General features: G+C 48.1%; 1 protein-coding gene across 1 annotated transcript in view; it reads left to right on the top strand.

Annotated features, from left to right (window-relative positions):
• CLSTN2 (calsyntenin 2) overlaps positions 1–17,263 on the top strand; it is a 608,040-nt gene that overhangs the window by 536,001 nt on the left and 54,776 nt on the right. The window contains exon 9 of the mRNA XM_045903664.3: positions 14,639–14,801. Within this exon, the coding sequence (XP_045759620.1) occupies positions 14,639–14,801 (163 nt within the window). The remainder of the gene's footprint in view (positions 1–14,638; positions 14,802–17,263) is intronic.

The following is a 17,263-nucleotide window of genomic DNA, read 5'->3' as shown; positions in this document are numbered from 1 at the left end:
CCATCATTTGCTAGCATAGCTTGCAGAACTCAGGCAAACACTAGCTTACATTTATCAGTTTATTATATAATAAAGGATATGAGAAAGGATGCAGATGAACAGCCAGATGAAGAAATGCATAAGGTAAGGTCCGGATGGACCCCAAGTGGAGGAACTTGTTCTGTCCCTGTGGAGTTGGGGTGCACCATCCTCCTATACTGGGATGCGTTTACCAATCCAGAAGCTCCCTGAAGCCAGTACTGTTGGGATTTTTATGCAGATTTTATCACATAGACGTGATGGGTTATTAACTCTATTTCCAGCCCTTCTCCCTTGTCCAGAGGATGGGGGGTGGGGCTGAAAGTTCCAAGCTTCCAGTCATGGCTTGGCTTTTCTGATGACTGACCCCCAACTAGGAGCTCACCCAGAGTCACTTCATTAGGACAAAAGATGCTCCCATCACCCAGGAAATTCCAAAGGATTTAGGAGCTTGCAGTCAGATGCTCCTATCACTCGGGAAATTGCAAAGGTCTTAGGAATGCTGTGTCAGGAACTGGTGCCAAGACTAAATGTTAGAACGAAAGATTCTCTTACCACCCCAATTTACAAGGGTTGTAGGTCAGGAATCGAGGGTAAAGACATATATATAGATACAGATTTCTTATTATCTCACACTTAGGCATTAGAATAAATGCTCTGGAAGTGGTCTCAAGTCTGAGCATCAGCCTGCTTCTGCCAGATCACAAGAGAAGGAGCTTTTAGGGGCCTGGCCCAGCAGAGCCAAGGCTCCAGGTTTCCTGAGTGGGTCCTCTGCTTCTTCCACGTGGAGCAGGGTGCCTGGTGCGTGGCAGGCTCCATGCATATTGCTTGAATGGATGAATGAATGCATATGGTTTACAGACCCTTTAATGGGAGGCTTTTATTATTATTGTTTAACAAGGGATTCTCCTTTTAAAAGTAGCACTTCCCAAACACATATAACATCTCAGTTTACTATTATTATCATGTGGGATTCAAAGAATTTTCTTTCCTCATCCCCAAAAAATGGTATCAACTCTAGGCAGCCCCTTTGCAGCTTCTGATGTGGTGAGTGATGGGATGGAATGCTGCATCCATCCTTTCAACATTTTTATGTCCCTAAACCCGCACTGTGAGAACATGGTGGGACCAGGCGAAGGCTGAGATGGATTAAATTGTGTCCCTCCAAAGAAGACATTAAAGCCCTAACTTCTAATAACTCGGGAATGTGACCTTATTTGCAAATCAGGTTGTTGTAAATTAAATGAGTTAAGATGAGGTCACACTGGAGGAGTAGAGTGGGCCCCTAATCCAGTGTGACTGGTGTCCAGATACAAAGATGGCCACATGAAGACAAACACACAGGGAGAGGGCCACATGAAGGCGGGATTGAAGCGCTGCATCCACAAGCCAAGGAATGCCTGGGGCTACCAGAAGCTAGGAGAGAGACCTGGAACAAATTTTGCCTCAGAACCCTCAGAAGGACCAACCTGCCAACCCCGTGATTTCAGACTTCCGGCCTGCAGAACTATGAGACCCACACGTTCCCATTTTCTTAAGTTACCCAGTGGGTTGTAATTTATCACGGCAACCCTAGCAAAGTAATACAAAGGCCAACACAGAGTCATGGATGTAGGCCTTCCCAGCCTCCTTTGAAGACTTTGTAAAACCTGGTCCCTGCACAGGGTAGCTCAGATGGAAGCCAGGATGAATGAGCCACACTTGTCTCAGTTGATGGAGGGCCATTTATGTTTTCAGACATCCACAATCAGACTGAAGCTTGGAACCTGCACACGCTCGGCACCTAATCAGCACTCAGAAGTCCACACTGAGTGATTAATCTGCACAAGGAGCTGGTCAGACCACCCCACCTTCCCTCCAAAGCAAGGGAAGGTTGGTGCTGGCTGGGTTTTTGTGTTTCTTTGAATGGCTTTTTTGGGGGGATTTGGGGGAGAGATATTGCTGGATTTTAAACTGTTCCCAAATCTTTGTATGAGACCAAAACCCACGTGTGAAAATCCCACTTGGCAATTATCCATACAGACTGGTCTTAAGATCCTGGATGCCATAATGAATGTAAAACTGTAACTCTTCCCTAAAGAGTTCTCCAAGCTCCCCCAGACTCCACATGCCCGATGTCTTGGCTGTGGAATTCCAAGCAGAGGCACCCTGCTCCCACGCCTTCCCTGGAGGCCTCTCCCAGCAAGGGGAGCAGGGAATCCACACGTGGCTGGAATGGCTCCCTTCTGGGGCCATGATGCAGAACCATGGCCTTTCATTACACTCGGGCGCTCCGAATTCCACCCAAGTAGGATCAGCACGAGAAGCCCGAGTGGTGGGGGGTCAGTGCTGGAGGTGGAGCAGCTCCGTGTGAGTCGCACACGCCTCTCGGCTGCCCCCGGGGACAGCTAACTCCGGGCAGGCAGGCAGGCACAAGGCCACGGCTGGTTTCTGGAGCTGGTACCTGAGGGAGGTCTGAGAAGCCGGACCTGCTCGCCGGCTGCCGCGTGCTCTGTCTTCCGAGATGGAAACGCTTAACCAGTACCATTCAGGAGCAACGCAATTTTCCAAAGGGGCAGAATTTATTATTTGAATTATTCAGGGGAGGTTTATTCAGCAGCACTGAGATCTGAGATATGTCAACTAAATTATAATTATGTTTCTCTAAAGATATCCACTGAGAGAGTCCTCTTTTTTTTTTTTTATTTAAACTTGCAAGGAAGAGTCAGACTGTGTATTTATGAACAGCCAGCCTCAATATTCTGCGTGGCAGAATGAAAAATTAATTTTCTGCAAATACATTACCGAATAGTTAACTGCAGCTCAGTAACCGATTTGTTTAATATACTGGGGTCCTCCTCAAAGAGCTTATGATGTATTCTCCTCTTCGCCAAGAGATAACTTTCAAAAGCACTGAGGACTAGAAACAGGAGTTCTGGGCTCCAGCCCCGTCACTAGCAAGCTGTGCGCCTCAAGCAAGCCCCCGCTACTCTCTGAGCCCGGCAGGCTGGCCCAAGGCTCCAGGGGACACCCCCCCCCACCTACCCTTCTGCAGCTGCCCATAAGTGTCAGCCTCCCTGAGGGGGAAAACGGTGATGTGTGACTGCTCACTGCTGTTTATCTGTCTAATAAGGAATAAGAAAAGAAATTAAGCACAGAAAGAAACATTTTGTACCAACGTATTCCCTCCTTTCATTCCTCCCGCCAATCATGGCTTCTCCTGCCAACGTCCTAGGAAATTGAGAGAGCCCTACTGGGAGAAGTCACGCTCCTTCTGCCCATTTCTCCTTCCCCTTACCTACCGGTGGAAGGCCAAGGGCTCCTAGGATGAGACTTGTCCTCCTTGACCCAACATGAATCTTTACCACCCCACCTCTCTTGCTTTACACGGCCCTCCTAATGGGGCCTTCTGGGGCTCCAGGTCCTGTGAGTGCTCCTCTCACCCTCACTTCGGAAAGGTCATTTGGCACTTGGTACCCAGGATTTGATCTCCATCATGGCTGAAGGGCTGTGTGCCCAGGGACAGAGGAAGAGGCCAACAGAGAGCAGATGGGAGCTTTGCTGAGCATGACTGCCGTTCTTCCTTGCACCCATGCTTTTATGTGTGCAGTCTGCATTCATCGAGAACCTGGAGTACAGACAGGGCCCTGCCTTCATGGATCGCAGAGTCAAGGGCTCGCCTGACCAGCAGGATAGTCACTAGCCATGTGTGTCTGTTGAGCAATCGAAATCTGGCCAGTTTGAACCAAGGTGTGCTGTCATGCACATACATACACAATGCATTGCAAAGACTTAACAAGAAAAAACAGATAAAATATATAAACATAAATATAAATAAAATACCTTAATTTTTAAGATTGATTACATGTTGAATGATACATGGATATATTCGATTAGAGTATATTATTAAAGTTAATTTCACCTGTTTCTTTTTAGTTTTTTAGCACGCTACTAACAAATGTGAAATTACCGATGTGCCTTGAGTGTTGTGTGGGACTTGGGACAACCCCATGAGTTAGTTACCATGTTATTTGAATCTTATAGATGAAGGAACAGAGGCACAGAGAGGGAATATGACTCGCCTGAGATCACACAGCCAGGAAGTGGTCAAATCAGACTATGAACTCTGGAGACCTGGCTCCAGAGCCCCCGCATAGTAGGCCCCTCTCTAGGGTCAGGCTGAGCAGTGAGCACTTTGTCTGTGGAAAGTGGGCACCACCCACACAGGTTTAGAGCAGTGCAGAGCCCAGTCTGAGGAGACAGGAAAACCAGTCTTGGGGGAGGGAGTTTGGGGTTGACACAAAGGGGTGCTGGAAGCTGCAGGGCCGAAGGTAGGGCAGAGACTGACCCTTCCATGACACCTGCTCTGCCAAGTCCTCTGCCCAGCCGGATCACAAGCTCTCCCTTCCCCTGCTGTGCTCCAGCCTCAGGGCCATTGTCTGTGCTGTTCCTTCCTCCTTGAACATTCTTACCCACATTGGCCCATTCTCCTTTCCTTCACCCTCACTTCCTCATCTCCACAACCAGGTCAGATCTCCCAACTATGAGCTCATATGGCATCTGGCGTCTCCCCTGCATGGTATTTCTTTCAGATCGAACATTACATTATTCTTGTGAGTGTTCTATTTTTCATCTATTCCCTTAAGGAAGGAGCTGCTTCTGGTTTTGCCCACTTTCTATACTCAACACCTAGAATAATCCCTGATCTATAATTGCTACCAATAAATATCCATTGAATAAACAATCAAAACTTCCTGCAACACAGGTGTTTTAACCATTTGCAGATGAAGAAATTGATCATCAAGTTTAAGTTTAAGAAAGTTTAAGAAAATTGCCCCAGGTCCCAGTCCAGGTAAGAGGGTACAGCTGAAATTTCCTCTAAGCTGACTCACTTCAAAGCCATCTTGGTGGGAATGCACAGAGATGCTGATACCCCCAGGATGGGTCCTGAAGCCAGAGGCCAGTGAGGAGGCCTTCACAACCCCTAGTCAGGGTCTTCTCTAGACCCACCTGTATCTGATGACCTTCACCCTCCTTCCTTTGCCTCATCTTCTGTCCAGAACCCTCCATGTGTGCTGGACCTGCTCAACCCTTTCTCTTGGACTGCCATGATGGGGAACTTGTCAGAATTATAAGTATTTGACCCAGATATGGCCTTATCCCCAGAACCAGGCTCTAGCTTCCTGAGCTGGGCCCCCATGTCCCCCTTTTCTAGAGCATCCATGTCCAGTGTCGCTGGCGTTTACTGTAATCGTGCATTCGTTCAGTCGATCAGTTGGTCTATAAGAGCTGATTGTTGAGTGACCATCATGCCCCTCATACTGTACCTCGAGAAGCTCACAGTCTTCTGTAGGAGAGGGCAACACCCACCTCAGCCCCAAACTAAAGCATCTCGCTTTCGAGACCATTCCTTTCTCGGGGCAAGCGATCTGCTTGGTCTTTGCACAATTGATTGTGATCAGGGAAAGAACACCTGAGGAGAAATAGTCCCTTTCCTAATTGTCAAATTTAAGACTGAGTGCTTCCTGGCCTGCCTCCACAGCTCCAATCTGCACCCTGGGGCCCTGACAGACGTCAGCTGTACCGTAAATACATGAGGAAAATATCCCCAATTGAATTCTATGGCACATCCTCGAGGCAAAAACTGAGGAGGAGGAAGAAAGCTTGGCAGGCTTAAGAGAGGCCTTTTGCTTTTGGGGCAAGGGAATCCTCATGCTCCAGAGGAAGAGCTGCACGGAACATGTGAACAGAAGCAGGCAAGCCTCCTCAGGGGGCGGGAGGGATGGAGGGCGGGGGAGGGGAGAGACTAATGCAGTGGAAAGTGGGACTGGCAGAAATATTCCTGCTTTGTTCACTGTCACATCCCAGTGCCAGGAAAGTGTCTGGGGCATAGTGGGCACTCGGTAATATGTGTTCAACAAACAATGAATTTCACAGCATGTGTCTCCTGAGATTTTTTTGTTTCAGACAATATTCTTAGGTACCTAACAGGAAAAAAAGGAGGTCAACAGATTTAGTAAACTGACTATTCTGTTGCCCACATTAGCATATTCTCTGAGGCAAAGGTTCTCAAACTTGACCTATCTATCTGAACAGTTGGAGGGCCTGTTGGAAACAGACCGCTGGGCCCCACCTGCAGTTTCCTGTTCAATGCGGCTGGGGTGGGGCCTAAGAATCTGCATTTCTAATAAGTTCCTAGGTGTCTGAGCTCAAGCTGCTATAACAAAATACCATAGATTGGGTGGTTTAAACAACAGACATGTATTTCTCACAGTTTGGAGGTTGAGAGGTCCAAGATCAAGGTGCCAGCAGATTCGGTTCTTGGTGAAAACCCACTTCCTGGCTTGTAGATGGTCGCCTTCTCCCTGTGTCCTCACATGGTAGAGAAAAAAGAGGGGCTCTGGTCTACCTCTTCTTATAAGGACACTAATCCTGGGGCACCTGGGTGGCTCAGTCAGTTAAGCATCTGACTCTTGATTTCGGCTCAGGTCATGATCTCGGGGTCGTGAGATCCAGCCCCACATCAGACTCTGTGCTCAGTATGGAGTCTGCTTGAGATTCTCTCTCTCCCTCTCCCTCTGCCCCTCCCCCCCAATAAATCTTTTAAAAAATAAAATAAATAAGGACACTAATCCCACAAGGAGGCCCCCACCCTCATGGCCTCATCTAAACCTAATTACTTCCCAAAAACCTCACCCCCAAATGGCATCCCACTGGGCATTAGAGCTTCAACATAGGAATTTGGAGAGGCTACAAACATTCAGTCCATAACCCTAGGAGGTGCTGATGCTGCTGGTCCAGGGACCACACTTTGAGAACCAGTGCTCTGTGGAGTCTTGCTAAAAGAAACCTGTTTAACTGGATGAAATGAAGTTTTTCCAATTATGACCCTGACACCATTGTTCATGATACCATCCTGAAGGACTGTTTTGCAAAACACCCCATTGGGAAAGAAGCCCGAAAGGGTCACACTTTCCTGAGTGAGGGCTCGTGAGGGGCCCCATCTGCCCTGGCTGGTCCCATTCCTCTTCCTCACTCCTGGGAGAGACCGAGCACTCAGAATGCACAATCTCCACTTCATTGAGGGCACATTTGCTGCCCCAACGTCTGGCTCCCACATTAACCTGCCAACCCTACTACCTCCATGGGGCTTTGCAGAATTTGCAGATCAGACCCAGGCTGGGGAGAGAAGCTTTGGCTTGCATGAGAGACTAACTGAAGTGCAATTTTACTACATGAAATTGAGGCCATCAGTAAGAGCTGGAAGTTAAGGGATCTTCCCAGGGTGTCCTCCAGGGGTGGGGAAGAATGCCATCTGATTGGCATTGTTTAAAGCCTGCGGTGGGGAAGCATAAGCAGCTGGTCCAAGAAGGTGATTACATAGACGAAAATCATAGCATGGTGCCAGGGTACCAGCCATATCCTCAGTGCGTAGTGGGTGTGTTTTCTCTCCCTGTGGACGAGTCTCAATCCTGGGCGCACACAAGTCATGATTTACATGGTGCAAGCACAAACTGGAAGGACAGTTTTTCAGGATCGTTTTGGGGATTTGCCCAAATGTTGCTCAAGCAAATTGCAACTGGGTGGTCTCTCTGACACAAGCTACCTTTCATGTTTCCTGTTCCCCTGTGCTCTGCTGCCCTGAGTCAGCAATTGCTTCCTGACAGAAGGCCCAGTGGCTGCTTTCTGCGCTGTCCTCATCACCTTCTGCAGAAAACATACCACACTTCTCCCAGCCAGCTCAGAAGCGCAGGCACCCTCCTGCGAAGATCTTAGAGAGATTTGCAAATAAGAGTGGTATCTTTGCTTTGGCATGAGGTTGGTCTTGGCACTAACCAAAACCACAGCTTTCCAAACATTCCAAAACCTGAGGCCAGAGGGTCTTGCAAGTTCCCAGGGCGAACCGGATTTGCCTGGTTTCCACCCTCCTGGTTCAATCGCTGTCCATTTCAGGAAAGGAAGTTCAGTTTTGACCTACCCTTCAAATATGTCCTGGGGGCCAGGGGGCTGTGGAGCTCTTTGTGTCCATCCACTGTTATCTGATTTCACACACGAGAAGGCTGCGGAAGTAAATAATGGCTTTCTAGAACATAAGGCACTACAATAAGGTAGTGCATGCCTTGCGTGGCACTTGAGGTCCTCAGGAGCCCCGCCCCACTGCTGTCTCCCTGCCCCCCACCGGCTCCCTCCCCACACACATCTGTCAGGCTCTCTGCTGGAATGTGTCCTGTGATCATCCATAGAATCCATACCTCTTCATTGCTTTATCAAATTCTCATTTTTCTCTAATCTCATCTATCACCCATTTCTCTGATTCCATTGTCAGTATTCTTGATTTATTTTTAGTTCAATAATTGTGTCTTTTATTTCTGGAATTTTTCTTTGATTCTCTTTCAAACCTGCCTTCCCCTATTTCCTTTCTAAAAGCTCCATTTTCTGTGGTTACCGAAAAAGCAGACATTTGTTTTGTCTGCTTTTTCTCTCGCACACAAAGGATTGCCTCCTCTTTGTTTTGTAAATTTTAACTCTGAGCTCAAGGCCCACAGAAATTGTCCTGCCCAAGCCCTAGGCAGGTGATGGACACATCTCTGTCAATAGATTTTGAGGATGTCTTTTCGGGAGGGCCTAAAGACTTGGCAGATGCATTGTTAAGTTCATTTCTGAGTTCTGGATTTCTACACTGGCCGGGCTGTGTACATCTGGAGCTGATGCACGTGCACAGAGCAGGCTTGGGGGTCTAACGTCTCTGAGGTGACTTGTTCCAGAGCCCTTGACTCCCATTGTCCCAGGTCACAGGCTTCAGACTGTCCCTCTGCAACTGCAGGCTTTATGCAGCCCTGTCAGCCTCGAGTTTCTCCGTGTGGCCGACCTGAGTCTTCATTCCTCTCTCCCAGTGGCTCTGAAACCACGGCTGAAAGGGTGGGCCCTAGCCCCTCAGCAGCCATTCAATTTCTTTTTTTTGTTGTTTATTTGCTTTTTATACCTAAGGACTTCTCTTTCTAACTCTCTTATTTCTGTTTTATTTTGTTATCATTGTTGCTTTATTTTATGCAGCATCTCATTCCATATCTGCTCAGGCTGAAAATATGTGCTCAGCAGGGTATAGGCTTTATTTTAGCTCAATTCACACAATAACCCCATGATGTAGGTACTCTCATCAACCTCAGGATTCAAAGTCAGGATTTAAAAGGCTCAGTTATTTTCCCAAAGTCCAGAACATGATTGCCCAGAAGTTCCTAAAGCAGGTGTGACAGCTGGCCCATCCCTCACGGGCTCAGCCTGCACACCGCCTCCTGGGAGCCCTCCTTGCTGCCTCTCTGTGGCTGCCCCCAGCGCAGCCACTCACTAGCAGGCTGCAGGCGTGGCCCCACCCACGCTCACGCCAGAGCTTTCTTGCCATCCCCCTGCTGCAGATGGGCCTCTCCCCTTGCTCCATCTTGCACTAGCCCATAGGAACACACCTCCTCAATCTCCCCCCTCGAGTACATGTTGTAAATTCTGAGTGGGAGTAAGGGTCAGGGGATGAGGATGGATGAGAGAGACATGTCCGGACTTGGCAGCGCACTGGCCAGAGGGAGGGAAAGAGGGAGATAGGCTAAAGCCACGTCCAGGGTTCTGGCCTGGACGACAGCTGGAATGAGGAGCATTTGCTGAGTCAGGGACACAGGACGGGGCCGGGGGGAGCTGGAGCGTGGGAGGTGTTGGGCTCCACGTGGGACACGGTGAGTCTGAGTGCCCATAGCATGTCAGGTGGGCCGTGCGGGGACAATCTGACATGCAAGTCCATCACTCAGGAGAAAAGTGTCTGCTCCAGACCCTGATTTGGCAGTGAGTATGCGAAGCTGAGCCACTGGTTGTGCATGAAACAGACACACAAAAGGCTGAGTGTGGAAGCCAAGAGGGGTGACATCGAACTCCTGACATACACTCCTTGAGATCAGAAACCATGTCATTTCTCTTGCTTTATCTTTTATTTATTTATTTTTTTTTTTAAAGATTTTATTTATTTATTTGAGAGAGAGAATGAGAGACAGAGACCACGAGAGGGAAGAGGGCAGAGGGAGAAGCAGACCCCCTGCTGAGCAGGGAGCCCGATGCGGGACTCGATCCCGGGACTCCAGGATCATGACCTGAGCCGAAGGCAGTCGCTTAACCAACTGAGCCACCCAGGTGCCCTCTCTTGCTTTATCTTTTAAAGGTGCCAGAGACAGGACTGGCCCTCCTCCTGTGGAGGGTTGCGGCAAAGATCCCATAGCATAAGGGATAGGAAGGGCTGCTTTAATATGGAGAAGCACAGTCCAGGATTGATTGTTGTTAGGACTACCATCCTCCTCCTCCTGCCCCAAACCCCCATACCTCCTACAGGCGGCAGGATGAAAGCAGCCCTGGTCCTGCTGCCTCATCTCCCAGCCTCGCCTTTCCCAACCCGGCCTGGCCCCTCCGCACTCGGTCTGCGCTTCTTCCCACCTCCCAGGGCAGATATCCTCTGAAGGGCCGCATTGCAAGTCTGGAGCTGGTTTTTCCAGGAAATCCAGTATTTTGAACGCAGCCATTCAACGTGAGATACATTCCCCTTCCACCTGTTATGTGCCAGCAGCTGACACTTTAAAGGATATTTGGACCAACCAACCCGTCAGCAGCCTGATTTCCGCCTCCCCTCTCATGGGAGGCTTCCATGGCCCCTGACCCACCCTGGAGTACCAGCCTCCTGCCAGCTCAGGCCCCGCTTGGCATTGTCCCTGCTCAACACGCGTCCCTGGGTCTCCGGTCTCTGGGTCACTTGCCGGCTCAACAGCAGCTGCAGCTGCCCACCCTGGGCACACAACTGCATGTGTCCAGGGAGAAAAGTGTCCCTGGCCCAGCAGAGGCCCTGGGCGTCGCCTCAGCGGATGGCACTGGACAGGCTTGGTGCCAACTGTGTCCACCAGTGATTCATGAACAGGCAGGAATTCAAGTTCTTCTCTCTCCCCCCGACCCTGGGAAAGGTCACTTTGCCTAATTTTCTTCTTTCATGGTTGAGCCATTGCACGGACACATTTATTTCTGTTGCCTCCTGGCTTGATCATTTTTCAGTTACAGTTTGTCCCTCCAATTCTAGCAGAGGGCTAATGTGGGTCTCGTCCCGATCATAGATCCGCATGAGTGAAACCCTAACTAGGCATTTCCTTTAGCTGCCAGCGTAGATTACTTGGTGCGAGAAGTCTGCAGGCATAAGCCTAGTCTGAGCTAAAAGCCTGTTTAGATGCCCAATCAGGAGGTACCTGAGGAAGCTCCCCAGCATTCCTGCCTGTGAATCTAGCTGAGGCTGCTCCCCACTCCCAGAAGACCCTCCCTTTCGACCTTGGAGAATATAAATTTTGCGGTCTTTTATGAGCCATATTAAAATGAGATAAAATGTATCCCCTTTCAAATTGCCAGGATTCTATATTTTATTAATACTCAATGTGGTAAGGGTACAACTCATGAGCACTCTTATAGTCTGCGGGCAAGAGAATAAATAGACATAAACTTTTGCAGAAAAAAAAAATTGACAGTGTGTATCAGGAGCCTTCAAAATACCTTCAACCTGGGCACCTGGGTGGTTCAGGTGGTTAAGCCTCTGCCTTCGGCTCAGGTCATGATCCCAGGGTCCTGGGATCGAGTCCCACAACCAGCTCCTTGCTCAGCAGGGAGTCTGCTTCTCCCTCTCCTTCTGCCATTCCCTCTGCTTGTGCTCTCTGGCTCTCTCTGTCAAGTAAATAAAATCTTTAAAAAAAATATCTTCAACCTTTGGCCCAGTAGTTCTACTTCCATGAATCTTTCCCAAAGATATAATCAGAAATGCACACAAATACTTATGCATAAAGAAATACAGCACTATTGGGCGCCTGGGTGGCTCAGTTGGTTGAGCGACTGCCTTCGGCTCAGGTCATGATCCTGGACTCCCTGGATCGAGTCCCACGTCGGGCTCCCTGCTCAGCAGGGAGTCTGCCTCTCTCTCTGACCCTCCCCCCTCTCATGCTCTCTATCTCATTCTCTCTCTCAAATAAATAAACAAAATCTTTAAAAAAAAAAAAAAAAGAAATACAGCACTATGTTACAGTATCTTTTATATTGCTGTTACATAATTAATACCTGATAATAAGGGAATATTTAAATATAGTGTAGTATATCCATATTATACAGCCATCAAAACTGAAGTTGGTAAAGGCATTTTAATGCTGACATTAAGTGAATCTAGCAAACTTTCAAATTGTAGACCCAGTGTGATCCAAACTGACCTTCCCCCACTGTTTCACAGGATGCTTATAGGAATGCTATAAATAGAAAAGTTCCATTTTCCAACAAGGTTGGAAAGTTATAGGCATATACTTTGATGCTACTGGAAGCCTTGTATAGGCAAATAAAATGGGAAATAAAAAAAAATTAGGCTCAGTGTACAGGGTCACTGTTTTTATGCAGGGCATCCTAGGGACTGCTGCTCATGAAGCACATTTCAGAAAACCCTGGAGGCAACACCTAGGAAAAGATTGCCATGTTGAAAGGGGTCATGGCTACTGTTAGTCATGGAATTATTTTCTTTCTTCCTTGGAATTTTTTGAATTGCCCTACAAAAATGTCACAAGTGTCATGAAAGGAAGCGAGCCAGAGGATCATTCTCCACCCAGCGTCAGCAGGTGTAGAGTGCTATAGTCAGCCAGCACACGGATTCAAAATGGCAGTCAAGCCTGAGAGGACAGCGGCGCAGAGGGTGGGATGGAGGCCAGGAGAGGGGAGCCGCCCAGCGCTGCCTGGTTGACTCTCATGCTCTGCCTACATTGCAAAGGGCATGGGGTGCAGTCAGGGTCACAGCTCTGCCACGTGCTCCTACCCCACCCGGGGACTGGCCAGGGATTTCTCCATGCCTCAGAGATCATCCCCAGGATGGGAGCCATCTTCCCACGTTCTGGAATATGCTGCCTGCCTATTCTTGATTGCAGACTTCAAGTCCAAGGTGCATTGGATGGGCCTGCTTGGATTTGATGCCTCCTCCTTAGTTCCCCACTCTTCTACTACCCCTAGACTCTGTCTCCAGGTCTTCCTCTGTGCCACTCCCACACCACTGGGTCAGCCCAAGAGCCTGCCCCAGCCCAGCATCTGGTCTCAGGCATGTAGCCAGAGGGATGTAAACTTGGTTAGGACCTCAGAAGCAGGTACTGAGCTGTACATGCAGTGGGGTGTAACAGGATTTTGGAAATACTTGCTTGGACACCTCCTGATTACCGTCCAAGGGCCCCTAAAATATTCATCAGGCTTTATCAGGCTAATGGGCTTCAAAAGGAGCAATTTTCTGAGGCATGAGACAGGACAATATAAAAAGAACATTAAGGAAAAAAGTCCTATTCCAAAATGAAAAGGAAAAGATCATTTAGCATCCCTGTTGGTGTTATCTATTCATGAGAAACAGCACATTTAACCCAGAATGGGATGTAGGAAGGGCTCTGAAGCCCTCACCTTAGGGTCATCTTCAGGCAGAACTCATCTATCTTCACTGACACAGATGGCGGGGGCAATGGAGATGAGGATGCAGTGAGAGACACTTCAGAGGTGGGCTCCACAGGGTGCAGAGGGATTTGAGGGAGTGGGGGTATGGAGAAGGTCAAACATGAGTCCCAAGGCACTGGCTTAAGGGATGAGAGAAGGGGCACCATTCTCCAGCTTGGCCACCTTCCTGTCTCCCTTCCTAAGGCCCACTTGGTATCTATTTTGTCTTGGTTTCTATTTTGGACTGTGCTGTTGGAATTCAGCTCCTTGAGGTCAGGGATTATGACTCCATTCTAGCCCCCAGTGCCTCTACCCATCCATTAAAGTTGGGTTTTGGTTATAAGCCGTAAGACCAGGAATCTTGGGCACAAAAGTTGTGAGAGGCCATAAGTGTAAGAGTGCTCTGTACCTGTCCAGGCCAGGAGGACCATTTATGGTCCTTCTCTGCCTCCCCATGTCCTCCAAAGTAGGATACAGGTGAGTCCCCCCGGGAAGACTGTCTTTCTCAGACTGTATTTTGCTCAAGTTGAAGGGGCCATGAGGTTACTCCTTGGTTGCTCCTGAGACAAAGGAACCAGGGTCTCTTTCTCTTCTGTATTCCATCCTCCTTCCTCGTCCCCTGTTCTTTGCCTTCTCTCTTGCTCTTTTCTAGCCCCTAATTCTCTCCCATTTTCATCTTTCTCTTTCTCTTCCTCCTTCCCTTCTCTATTCCCAACTTCATTTCTACTTTCAATCTAGTATCTTTCTTTTTCGCCTATCCCCAAGCTTAGGAAAATAATTTCAATTTAACTTTTTTCTCTACTAAAGAACTAAGAAAAATTTTATACAAAGCAGATTTAAGCTGTCACCCACCCTGTCCACCAAGACCTGGCCAGGCTCAACAGCGGTGAATTACATGACCAAGATACTTGTCTGATGATTGGATTCTCTGGTGTTCCTCTACCCCATGGTTTGCTCCATCAAGTTCGATGTGAGCTTTTCTAACCTCACTTATAGCAACCATTATATTCATTGAGTTCTTTGCAATAAGAACGTTTGACCCAAAAACATCTTCTCTCGCTTTCATAATTAGAATAAAAGCCTGTTTGAGGTTTCATTGCATATTCAATTTTAAGTGTTGCTTCTCTCTTTTCATTAGATATGTGACAAAGAATGGCATTACTACGTCATCAATGTGGAGTTTCCTGTAGTTATCTTATACATGGATGGAGCAACATATGAACCCTATCTGGTGACCAACGACTGGCCCATTCATCCATCTCACATAGCCATGCAACTTACGGTCGGTGCTTGTTGGCAAGGTAACTCTGCGTCAAGCCCTTCTCCCTGGCCCATCCGTGTACAGTCCATGAAAGGTACTGAGAGAAAAAAGGGAAAAGCAAATGATGTGAGAATGAGCCTAGAAAATTTATTACCCCTTACTAATAAAACAGGACCTATAAAATAAGGATTAATCCGGACACTAAACTTGTGTAATAATAAGCACTTGACTTGAGACCAGATTTTGATTTTAGATCAACATGAGCAATTTCATGGTTGCCTCTGAGTTGTTAGTGCCTTTTACCATTCTGGAACCTTCTCTGATTTCAAACTGGGGCTGTCTACACAGAAAAGGCTGAATGTAGAATCCCATATCAAAATTGCCATTTGACTCTGTTGAGTGCTAATCTGGAGCCAAGGATCTCCTTTTATCCCCACACAAGTTGTCCAAGCCCCCAACCCCCTGCTCGGGGAGCTTACAAATATGTAGGGCTTTGGGGGGTGTGTTGTCTATCGGCATGAGGCCATGAGAGGCCACTGTCAAGCTCAGCTCAGCTCTGAGCCCCTTCCCCACTCACTAAGGACAGAGGCTCCTTTCCACAGAGTTGCCTTTCCACTAGAAGGTCTCTGCCCCCTCCTCAGTTCCTCTGCTGCTGTTTCTCCTCCAATCACCAAACTGGAAGGCTAATCTCCTCTTTGGAAGCAGGAAAACCAGCTCTTTGAACATACATTTCACCTTTCTGTCTTTCACTCAGATCTGTTGGAATCTTTGTTCTTGCTCCCTTAAAAGCTGGGGTGCTTTGAAATACCAATGAAAGAACAGAGGGGAAGAAAAATGCTCCCCATATAAGCAGATTAGTACCCTGAGATGACCCAACCTCATGGTGACGGATTCTTTGAAAGTTACTGAGATGTGTGACTCTGACCATTCACCATGGGAAGCTGAGGGGAGAGGTGGGCTGTGGAATAAGAACATGCCTTCAGAAAACCAGCTGACCAAAGAGTGAGCTAGGGGACATATAGACCCCACTGGGTTGAGACAAAGAGTGGGTGCTGGACCACACCACGCAAGATAAGACGGAAAGATGCACACGTAGCACAGCCTGGGAGCACTAGGGATACAAAACCCAGGAAGGAATAAAGCACAAATGAGGCAAGGGAAGAGAATATATTTTTGACCTGGGTCACTGACGACATCTGACATATGTCACATGATCCTGAAAAGTTCATTGAACATTTCAATAGAACTTGGTAAGAGCTTCATCAGTATTGCTGAATTCCCCAGGAATTCAGAAAAGGGAGACTGTCATCTGGCGAGAGTCCATGAAGCTAATTAGTGTGGCAAGCCACTGATTCAGAGATTGCACAGGAATCATTAGTCACTGAACACCGCGCTGGCCCTCTCCTATGGCTCAGTGCCTCAGCCAGACACCACAGGCAGCCTGCGGATATTTTGGAACATAGCCTGGATGCCGCGCGTAAGTTAAGGGGGCCCTGTGCTGTCCTCACTATGAACCTCACCATGACGCTTCCCTTAGAGGCCCTCAGAGACCACATCGGGATCCCTGTCCCCCCAACCTGTAGTGGAAACATGCCCCCACCTCTACAAGGCCAGTTATAACCGCTGCTGCCCAGTTGCCTGTCCTCTGGGTGGGGAAATAGTCCCACCAAAATAAAAAGTGCTTTTATAAAGAATTAAGATGACCTCTCAGAATCAGTTACCATAGGCTAAGTTGTGCTGCAGTGACAATCAAGCCCCAATTCTCAGGTACTTAAGATAATTCTCAGTTTATATTCACTGCACATCAGTGGGGCTCTCCTCTGCTCTTTCCTCAGTCTGGCACCCAAGCAGACAGAGCAGCCACGTTGCTTTGTACTACGAAAGAGGAAAAAGAAAGCGTGATGAATGGTGCATGAGCCCTTACAGCTTTCACCTACGAGTGACACCAATCATTTTTACTCACATTTTATTGGCCAAACCAATTCATATGTCCGCCCCTAACTCCAAGAAGGCAGGGAAGTAAAAATCTCCAATGTGTCTGGAAGAAAACCTGAAAGTATTTTATGAACAGCACTGATGAGCACCATGGTCTGTCCACTTAGTCAACAGATACTTGACTGTCCATCCCACATAAAAAACACAACCACCCTTCCCTAAAGGAGGCAACCCGGAATGCCACCTGTTACTGGCTCCAAGCTCAATGTCCAGATTCTCTGAGTGATTCCTGATGATCTCTCCATCAGGCTGAGAGGCGTAGGTGGCTCTCTTCCTCAGGACCAGATGTGACTCCACTTGATCTGGAGACCTATACATGAACAGGGAGAAATACCTGCTGCCGCCACAACCATCACCCCCTACACACACACACACACACACACACACACACAGTGCAACAGTGGAACAGTGGGAAAAGGCAGAATAACCAGAAAACATTTCCACTAAGAGGAAGAATTGGAGAAACACAGCAATCTTTGGTCACTAGCAATTCTGAAATCCCTCTGG

This window comes from Mirounga angustirostris, unplaced genomic scaffold (genome assembly GCF_029215605.1).
Source record: "Mirounga angustirostris isolate CCGP_5_RB_7025 unplaced genomic scaffold, mMirAng1.0.hap1 SCAF_1, whole genome shotgun sequence".
Taxonomy (NCBI): domain Eukaryota; kingdom Metazoa; phylum Chordata; class Mammalia; order Carnivora; family Phocidae; genus Mirounga; species Mirounga angustirostris.
Note: the sequence above shows the minus strand (reverse complement) of the source record. Positions and strands in the feature narration are given on the sequence as shown.